A 10495-nucleotide genomic window follows, 5' to 3' on the forward strand; every position below is an offset into this window, starting at 1 on the left:
AGCGTGGGGCGGGGCCTCTGCTTAGGACCTGCACAGAAGGGGAGAGGCAGCACCTTGAGAGGAGGGCCTCTGGAGTGTGGGGTTCCGGAGTTTGGAGATAGGGCCCTGAGTGAGGGTGTGTGAGTGGGGTTTAGGCCCAGCTCTTTGGAGGGAGTCTCTGAGTGTAGAGGTAGGGCCCGGGGTGGGGGTGTAAGGGTGGGGTTTGGGCTCTGCGCAGCAGAAGGGAGGCTCTGAGGCCAGAGAATTAGGCCTGCGAGACCAACAGGCTTCCTGGTGCCTAAGTGGACAGGGAAAGCACTGGCCTGGTTCCCTTCTGTTCCTTTGTGCCCCTCCCCCACTGTCTCCCCCAGGGTCTCCCCTGTTGCCCCTCAACTCCTAACCGTGGGTGGATCCTGCTGGGTCTAGGAACTCCTTCCCTCCCCCAGCCACCCCTTGGGGTGCTGTCCCGGAGGTCCGGCCTTTACATTTGCTCTCCCTTACCTCCTTCCCACTCCCTCAGGACCCACCCAGCTGGAGGGGGCCTAGGTGGGCAGAGGATCAGGCCCGGGATCTCAACAGATTCCTGGAGGGTCCAAGTGCACAGGGGAAACCTGGCCACGCTTCTTTTTGATCCTCTGCCCTCCCAGTGGTTCCCCAATTTATCCCTTCCCCTCCCCCAGCTGCCCCTCAGGGGCACCATTCCCATCTGGCCTCCACTTCTCCTCCCCCTTCACTCCCCCAAGCCTCACGTCCTACCTGATCACTGGGGTTTCCTCCTGTCCCCTTAGGTGTCTGTGGTCCCCCGGGGTGCCAGGTAGGTGCCCTAGTTGTGAGGAGATGCGAATTATGCTGCCTCCTACTACGCTGTCTTGACTCCGCCCCACCAGACTTTATCATTTTTATATGTCTTCATGATTAGTATTTTGATAACAACATCTGAGTTTCTTGAGGTAACATGCTATAATGTACTTAACCATGGCCTTGTCTTTACGTATCTAAGTAAGTTAAGTCACCTTATAGGTTATAGGGTAACGAACATATTTGTGTGTAACACTTTTCTTCTTTTCAGTGATTGTTCAGGATAAATTCCCAGAAGTGGTATCACTTTGTTTGAGAAAGCACATCTGTACGGGTTATGACACAGTGCCTTGATTATTTCAAAAGTGTTTTATAAATTTACATTGTAACTGGCCATATATAGATATATCAGCTTTACCATAGTTGCAGAGCTGTATCTGTTTTGGAAAAGGAAGTTCTTAGGAAAAGATTAGGGCAGGAAAATAATTTATCTTTTGTTGTTGTTGTTATATGGAATGTTCTCTTTCAGCCATTTTGAACAACCGCAAATTATTCAGGTTCTCTCTGTCTAGTTTTGTGTTCTGGATTGTTTGGATTGTTAACAGCCTGTTTGCACATCTCAGTGGGAGGCTAACCTGAATGTTGGGAGATGTTAATCATCATAAATTATGACCAGCATAATCAGCTTCACACAAATTGTGTAGTACTTTGTGTTTAGAATCAGCAGAATTATTTGATAAGCTGAGTCAAGCCAATTCAGTTAGAGAGTCTAAGGTTGACACTTGCTGACATTTTCCTTTAAGGAGCATGCCTCCTGGGTGGTATTCCAGTTTGTTTCTCTCTTTCTTCTAATGGTTGGGTTCTTATTACAGTAGAGAGGTCAGGTAAAATGTGTCCTAGTCAGCAGTGATGTTTATCGGACTTTATTCTCAGATCATGGTTATATAAAAAATAAGAGACAGTAACTAGTGAATGAGTGTCCTTTTTTTAAAAAATAAATTTTATTTATTTATTTTTGGCTGTGTTGGGTCTTCGTTGCTGCACGGGCTTTTCTCTGGTTGTGGCAAGTGGGGGCTACTCTTTTTTGTGGTGCGCAGGCTTCTCATCGTGGTGGCTTCTCTTGTTGTGGAGCACAGGCTCTAGGTGCACGGGTTTCAGTAGTTGTGGGTCGCGGGCTCTAGAGCACAGGCTCAGTAGTTGTGGCACACAGGCTTAGTTGCTCTGTGGCATGTGGGATCTTCCTGGACCAGGGCTCGAACTCGTGTCACCTGCATTGGCAGGCAGATTCTTACCACTGCACCACCAGGGAAGTCGCAGGTCCTTTAAAAAAAATTTTTTTTTTTCTCTCTGGGTCTTGTCTAAGAAATAGTTGACTACTCCACAATTACAAAGATTTTTCACCTATGTTTTCTTCTAGGACTTTTATAGTTTTAGCTTTTACATTTAGATATATATTCCATTTTGAGTTAATTTTTTGTCTATAGTATGGATTACCAGTTCTAGTACCATTTGCTGAAAAGGACTGTTGATGAAAATCAATTGAAAAATTGATTTGTGGATTTATTTCTGAATTTTCTATTATGTTCCATTAAATGAGCTTGTTGGGATTTTTATTGGGATTGTCTTGAATCTATAAATCAAGTTGGGGAGACTTGATATCTTACTTTCTGAATTAGGTTGCTATTATTTTTTTCTTTATTCTTAGTTAGAATTCACCAGTGATTAATGTCAGATGGCCTTGGGTTTTCTTTATGGAGGGGTTTTTAATTAGAAATTCAAATTGTTTAATAGATGTAAGGCTATTCAGATTTTCTGTTTCTTCTTGTCTCAGTTTTCATAATTTATGTTTTTCAGTGATTTTTTTGTCTGTTTCAGTTAAGTCAGTGTTTCTCAGTCCTTTTTTCATTACTGTTCCCTGAAGGATCCTTTTTAGACTTTGTTTTCCTAGCCACCACTGTCCCCATGAAATTTTAATACCACAGATAATGCTATATATCCTGTTTATGTACTGACTTATATATCCATTTTTTATATGTAAAGAGAGTAAGATTTTTTTGGACTTCCAAGAACCAGTTTTTGTCCACTTGGGGATGATATCATGCCTATTGAGAATGAATGATCCGGTTTGTCAAATTTATTGGCATAAAATTGTCCACAATATTCCCATATTATCCTTTTCATGAGTGTAGAATCTGTAGTATTACATCCCCTCTTTTATTATTGTGTTTTTAACTTACATGTTTTCTTTTTCTCCTTCATCAGTTTAATTAGAGTTTTATAAATTTTATTGACCTTTTAATGGAATCAATTTTTGGTATTAATTTTTTTTTTATCCTGAAGCTTTTTAAAAAATTTATTTATTTACTTAATTTTGGCTGCATTGGGTCTCCTTTTTTGTGTGCGGGCTTTGTCTAGTTGTGGTGAGCAGGGGCTACTCTTTGCTGTGGTGTGTGGGCATCTCATTGCGGTGGCTTCTCGTTGCAGAGCATGGGCTCTAGGCATGTGGGCTTCAGTAGTTGTGGTGAGTGGGTTCAGTAGTTGTGGTGAGCAGGTTCAGTAGTTGTGGCTCGTGTGCTTTAGAGCACAGGCTTAGTACCTGTGGTGCACAGGTTTTGGTGCTCCGCGGCATGTGGGATCTTCCCAGAGCAGGGTTGAAACCGTGTCCTCTGCATTGACAGGTGGAATCTTAACCACTGCACTGCCAGGGAAATCCCTAAATTTTTTTTTCTTTTTTTAAATTTATTTTTGGCTGCATTGGGTCTTCCTTGCTGCATGCGGGCTTTCTCTAGTTGTGGTGAGCAGGGGCTACTCTTCGTTGCGGTGCATGGGCTACTCATTGTGGTGGCTTCTCTTGTTGCGGAGCATGGGCTCTAGGCACATGGGCTTCAGTAGTTGCAGCATGGCGGCTCAGTAGTTGTGGCGTGCGGGCTCAGTAGTTGCAGCTCGTGGGCTCTAGAGCGCAGTCTCAGTGGTTGTGGTGCATGGGCTTAGTTGCTCCGTGGCATGTGTGATCTTCCTGGCCCAGGGATTGTACTGGTGTCCCCTGCATTGGCAGGTGGATTCTTAATCACTGTGCCACCAGGGAAGTCCCTTTTTTTCTTTATTGTATGCCATCTTCTATTTCATTGATTTCTGCTCTTTATATTTCTTTCTTTCTTCTTACTCTGGGTGAATTTCACTCTTCATTTTTTGGTTTTTTAAAGAGGAAAGCTTGGATCTCTTATTTTAAACTTTTCTTCTTTTCTAATACGATCATGTATAGCTATACATTTCCCTGTAAACATTGTGTTAGGTACCTTCCACAGATTTTGATATGTTATGCTTTCATTCTCATTAAGGTCACTTCAGATTCATTTGGGTGAATTTTTTATGTTGAGATTCAATTTTAGGGATCCTTCATCCTTATTGATTTTATTTTACTTTTTAAAAATAGGTTTAACCTTTACCTGGTTAAGTCAAGGATATACAAAAAGGTATATGCAAAGAAATGTCACTCCCTCCCTACCCCTTCCACTTTTTGCCCAACTACCTATATATAACCACGTGCATTAGTTTCTAATTTTTCCTTCCTGTGTCAGTCTTTGCAAAAAGTAGCATACTGTATACTCTTTTGTGTTTTTTTTTAACTTAATACCGTATCTTTGAAATCATTCTGTTCCCAGACCATAGATACCTTACTTATTCTTCTTTACAGTTTTATGTATGTATACCAGAGTTTATTCAAGCAATGTCCTATTGTAGTCATTATGTGGACTCTGGTGTTTTGCAAATTCAAACAGTGTTGCAGTGAAAAATATAGTGCATATTTACTTTTTAAAAAAATTGGAAATATTTCATTAGAGTAAATTGCTAGAACTGGGATTGCTGTTTCATATATGTAGTTTGTTAGACATTACCAAAATCCTCTCCATAGGGAATATACAAAATGGCAATATTCTTATTTTTTTTATATTGGAGTAAATGTTGTGTTAGTTTCTGCTGTACAATGAAGTGAATCAGCTATATGTATATGTATATCCCCTCCCTCTAGTCTCCTACCCCCCGTGTCCACATGTCCGTTCTCTACATCTACATCTCTGTTCCTGCCCTGCAAATAAGTTTATCTGTACTGTTTTCCTAGATTGCACATATATGTGTTAATATACGATACATGTTTTTCTCTTTCTGGCTTACCTCACTCTGTATGACAGACTCTAAAATGGCGATATTCTAATTCTGTCATTTCTATTTATTAGCTGGAATAATTCTTTAAAGAGAAACTTCTTTTCATCTGGTTGGTTACCCAGTAGTATAGCTTGTGTTGGAAGAGTAGAACAAAAGCTTGATTCTCTATCCTTTCATTTACCAGTTTTCAGAATAGTTGATTCACTAATATTCTTCAACAGTGACCAGTTAGTTGTTTTTTTTTTTTTAAGTACTATTATAAACTCATAGATTTAGACATATTTAGTGTGTTTTAATTCATTGCATTCATTATCCTTATTGATGTTCCAGTGGTCCCATTTTTAGCCAGTGAGAACCTTTTTAAGTTGGCTCGTGAGTTCTTTTGATATGACCCTAGTTATATCGGATAGATTCATTGCTCACAGATATGATAGATATTCTAGTTCATCTTCTACATTTCATGCTACAGACTTGGAATCAACTATTTCTCTCCGAGGTAACCCAGTTGCTCTTAATGGGAAGTGGTGTTTGGAGATGAAATTCTGGTCGTTAGAAATGTTCTTTTCTACTGGGTAAATCAGAGGATTCTGAAGAGTAAAATTATTCTAGTTAAATGTTGAGCTTGAAGCAAATATGTATAAAGTGATATGTAGCAAAAAGCCCTGGAGTGGGAGTTAGTTCCTCTTATTTATTCATTCACCAGATATTTATTGAATATCTACCAGGTGCCAGGTACTCTTTTCTTGTGCTGGAGATACAACAGTGAACAAAAATAGGCAGAAACTCTGCCTTCATAGGAGTTCACAGTCTAGTTAACCCAGGATTCTTGTAACTGCTGCTACTGATCTTTGCCAGCACCTTACCTTTTGGGGCTTTCCTCATTTGTAAAATTATAAAATTGTACTAAATGGTCTGTAGTGTCTCTGCTTGAAAAGTTTAATAATTTTGTTTCTTGTCTACGTGCTGATTCAATGTTTGTGGTGTCCCTCTCTCTCTTTTCCCGATGTTCTTACAGAAATGACAGAAGAAGAACAGTTTGCTCTGGCTGTCAAAATGAGTGAACAGGAAGCTAGGGAGGTGAACAGCCAGGAGGAGGAAGAAGAGGAGCTCTTGAGGAAAGCCATTGCTGAAAGCCTGAATGTAAATATGCTATGTGGAAAAAGTTTGTGAGGATTCATCAGCAATAGTTTTTTATTTCTGCAGTGTTATGGCTGCATTAGGAACTAGTTATAGTAGTTCATACGGTTTTCAAGTAACAGATATTTCCCATAATAATTTTTAAGTCTGTGTTGAATTGTTGATGAACTCAATTTGAAGTGTTTTGTTAATTCTGTATGAAAGTTTTCCGCCTCACAGATTTTCAGTCCATAGCTTAAGAGAACCATAGTAGTTGGCAGCTTCTGAAAAGAGTTATTGAGTGTCAAGAAACCAAAAGGGAGCAAGATAAGCAAGATAGATAAAACTCCCTTGTTTTGTGGGGAGAGCAAAGGGAATGAGAACCAGAGGTGGGTTATGGAGAGAAAAAATGAGCAGTCTTAAAATTTTTCAAATATTTAATTGTGATTTGAATATGTGTAATTGAAATTATTTTAAATGTGAAAGATATTTGCCAGTGGCAGGTCGTGAGCCATCCTTTATGCCATTCACCTCTCTATATTAGAAAAGGGTTTAGTATAGTGTTCTAGTATAGCACTTTGCACATAGTAGGCATGCAGTACATGTTGTGGAATTCATTTGAATTGAGCATCTACGTTTTGGAGAGGAGAATCTCTTAGGGACGGTGGACTCCCTTTCTTGTCCTTTCCTGTGACCCTTCCTGTATAGCTGTCTTAATAATAAACCTGGTCTGGTGTGGGATCACTTGTTTCAGAGTTGCCGGCCTTCTGATGCTTCTGCTACCAGATCTCGACCTCTGGCCGCTGGACCATCTTCACAGTCCCACCAAGAGAAAACCACAGACTCTGGGACCACTGAAGGCATGTCTCCCTGTTCTGGCTCCTTCTCATCAAGTATAACCATATCACAGGGATATCATGCTGAGAGTAGATATACAGAAATGTCCAGAATCCCTTTGGTGGTATTAAAGAGGTTAAATCAGAAAGTAGTTGAGATCTCACTAATATCCAGCATACTTTTATCTCCAAGGAAAAGCCAACTTTTGGTTAAACCCAAAGAAGAGCCTTTTTTTTACCCACTTTATGTAATTCTTGATAACTTACCAAGCCCTCTTAATAAAAAATGGTTTGTCCTTAGCCCTACTTTTTCTCAAATACCTACAGGCATATGGCAGCTGGTACCTCCATCACTGTTTAAAGGCTCACATATCAGTCAGGGAAACGAGTCTGAGGAAAGAGAGGAGCCTTGGGACCGCACTGAAAACACTGAAGAGGAGCCGGTCTCTGGCAGCTCAGGAAGCTGGGACCAGTCAAGCCAGCCAGTGTTTGAGAATGAGAACGTTAAATGTTTTGACAGATGTACTGGCCACTTGGCTGAGCGCACACAGTGTGGGAAGCCACAGGAAAGTACTGGGAAGGGTTGTGCTTTTCACAAAGCTGCCCAGGGTAGGGGGGACACATCTAGGCACTGTTTGCCTACCCCAGCAGATGCCAAAGGTCTCCAGGACATTGGGGGCACTGTGCACTACTTCTGGGGTATTCCATTCTGCCCTGCTGGAGTAGACCCTAACCAATATACCAAGGTCATTCTCTGCCAGTTGGAGGTTTATCAAAAGAGCCTGAAAATGGCTCAGAGGCAGCTCTTAAAAAAAAAGGGGTTTGGGGAACCAGTGTTACCTAGACCTCCTTCTCTGATCCAGAATGAATGTGGCCAAGGAGATCAGGCTAGTGAAAAAAATGAACGCATCTCAGAAGATATGGGAGATGAAGACAAAGAGGAGAGGCAGGAGTCTAGGGCATCTGTCTGGCACTCAAAAACCAAGGATTTCCAAGAAAGCCCAATTAAAAGCTTGAAAGAGAAACTTTTGTTGGAGGAAGAACCAACAACCAGTCATGGTCAGGTAAGGGTCAGTGATGCTGTAATTAAGGATGATTAAAGAAAGGATTATTTTAGCTATCTGTTCTTTTTGTGTTTTTGCCCCCCTGATTTTTAAAGTAGCATATGCTCACTGTGGAAAATTAGGAAAGTACAGAAGAGTGTAAAGAAGAAAAAATTGCCCATAATCCCAGCACTAAGAGGCAATCATTATTATTTCTGTGCATATAAAAATACTTTTTTCTTTTTAATTTTTCAACAAAATGAAGACTCTTCTGTGTAAACTTTGTTCCTTTCCCCTATTTAATAGCTTATCTTTGATCTTTTCCTATTATGTTTACTTGAAAACATTATTCTATCAGATGGATATATCATAAATTTATTTTTTGTTTTAAAATATGTATATCTAAAAAGTTAAGGTTTTGAATAGGTAATAATGTTCAACTGGCTCAAAATTCAAAAAGATATAAATAAAAAGTTTGTCTCCTATCCCCATCCCCAGCCAACCAGTTCCCCTCCCTGGAGTCAACATTTATTACTAGTTTCTAGTGTATCCTTCCAAGATATTTCATGTAGTACAAGCAAATGTGTATACATATTCTTTTCCTCACTTTTTACACAGCATATTCCACATTATTCTGCACATTGCTTTTTTCATTTACTATCTCTGTGAGATCATTCTATAATAGTACCTAAAAATTTTCTTCTTTTTGGGCGGGGGTGAGGGGACTGTGTAATATGTCATGTATGGATGAGTTTATCTAGTGCCCCTATTGGTGGACATTTAGGTCGTTTCCAAAATAATAGTTACAAACACTACTGCAGTGATTATCACTCTTTTTTTTTCTTAATTGGAAGAGGATTATTACTCTTGTGCATAAGATGTTTCATCTACATGGGAGATTTTGTAGGATAACTTCTTGTTGATATAATTGGTGAATCAAAGTATATGTATATTTACAATTTTGCTAGCTGTTCGTAAATTGCCTTCTGTAGAGGTTGTATGAGTACCAGCTTCCCCATACCCATACCAGTACAGTATTATCAGGACTGTACTGCCAGTCTGAGAGATGAAACATAGTATCACAGTCTTTTTTTTTTTTTGGCTGTGTTGGGTCTTCATTGCTGCACACGGGCTTTCTCTAGTTGTAGCGAGTGGGGGCTACTCTTTGTTGTGGTGCGTGGGCTTCTCACTGCTGTGGCTTCTCTTGTTGCGGAGCACAGGCTCTAGGCACATGGGCTCAGTAGTTGCGGCACGTGGGCCCTAGAGCATGCGGGCTTCAATAGTTGTGGTGTGAGGGCTCAGTAGTTGTGGCGTGAGGGCTCAGTAGTTGTGGCTCGTGGGCTCTAGAGTGCAGGCTCAGTAGTTGCGGTGCCTGGGCTTAGTTGCTCCGTGGCATGTGGGATCTTCCCAGAGGGATCGAACCCATGTCCCCTGCATTGGCAGGCGGATTCTTAACCACTGCTCCATCAGGGAAGTCCCACAATGCAGTCTTAATTTTCACTTTTCTCCTGTGTAGTTGAGACCTATTTGTATTTCCTTTTCTGTCTCTTTAGATCTTATGGGCATTTTTCTTTTACCGTAGTCTTTTTCTTAGTGGTTTGTAGGCACCCTTTATGTATTAGGGGAAGTGGTCCTTTGTGTTAGGAAATGCAGATAGTTTTCCAGTTTATTTTTTCCCTCACATAATGGTGTATTTCTGATTTTGCTTTTGGTGATTTTCAGTAATTTACTGAAAACAATTCCCTGTTTGGAGACATTTAGGTTGCCTTTTAAGTCTTTTTCTGAGATATCTAGATAATATTATATAGATATATAGGTTGCATATGTAATAGAGTAAGCTTATATTCTATCTTTTCTATTTTTTCTCTAAGTATTATAAAAACAATCATATAATTACGAATTCTTTATAAACTAATTTTCAAGAGTATTCTGTTTTATTACTTTACTATTTTTTGTCACTGTTTCTGTTATTGGACTCTTAAGTTTTTGGTTTTGTTTTGCTAATATCCTGTTCTGTCTCTTTTATGATAAGGGTTCAAGATATGGTAGCTATGAGAAATTTCATAGCATTGTGTAGAGAGCATGGATTTGGAGTTTGAATTTTGACTTTAGTGTTTTAGTGACTCTGCCTTTGAGAAAGCCATTTAGCCTCTGAATCTCAGTTTAAAAACATCTGTAAACATCTGTAAAATGGGAGTAGTAATTCATATCTTTCAGTAGTTTTAATGATTAAAGTGAATTATGTGAATGTCTAGTATAATGCTTAGGAGATTATAGCCACTCAGTAAATGGTAGTTTTCTCTAAGGGACCAGAAGGTTATTCATTGAGAATATGTATGGAAATTATTCTTCCCTAACAACCTTTTTCATTCACATTCTAGAAACATAGCTATGTGGGAGGAGAAAACATTTTTCTTAACAGTTCTTCTAGTGACTTGCCTCTTTTCCAAAGGAAAGTTAGGTTATGCTTATAACATTTTATTTATTCATTGTGATTCAGAGATACTTCCTCTTTTTTTTTTTTTTTTTTTTTTTTGGGTTTCGGGGCCCCCCCCTGTT

General features: G+C 39.7%; 1 protein-coding gene across 3 annotated transcripts in view; it reads left to right on the top strand.

The window, feature by feature from the left end:
- Positions 1-10495, top strand: part of UIMC1 (ubiquitin interaction motif containing 1) — an 89138-nt gene that overhangs the window by 18738 nt on the left and 59905 nt on the right. Inside the window, exons 2-3 of one of the 3 annotated variants that reach the window (XM_024742159.1) lie at positions 5957-6081; positions 6812-7957. In XM_024742159.1, coding sequence (XP_024597927.1) covers positions 5957-6081; positions 6812-7957 — 1271 coding nt within the window. Of the gene's footprint in view, positions 1-5956; positions 6082-6811; positions 7958-10495 lie in introns of those variants that run through there. The other 2 variants (XM_024742161.1, XM_024742160.1) reach the window with 2 other exon arrangements.

This window comes from Neophocaena asiaeorientalis, unplaced genomic scaffold, assembly GCF_003031525.2.
Source record: "Neophocaena asiaeorientalis asiaeorientalis breed wild unplaced genomic scaffold, Neophocaena_asiaeorientalis_V1.1 scaffold259, whole genome shotgun sequence".
NCBI lineage: Eukaryota > Metazoa > Chordata > Mammalia > Artiodactyla > Phocoenidae > Neophocaena > Neophocaena asiaeorientalis.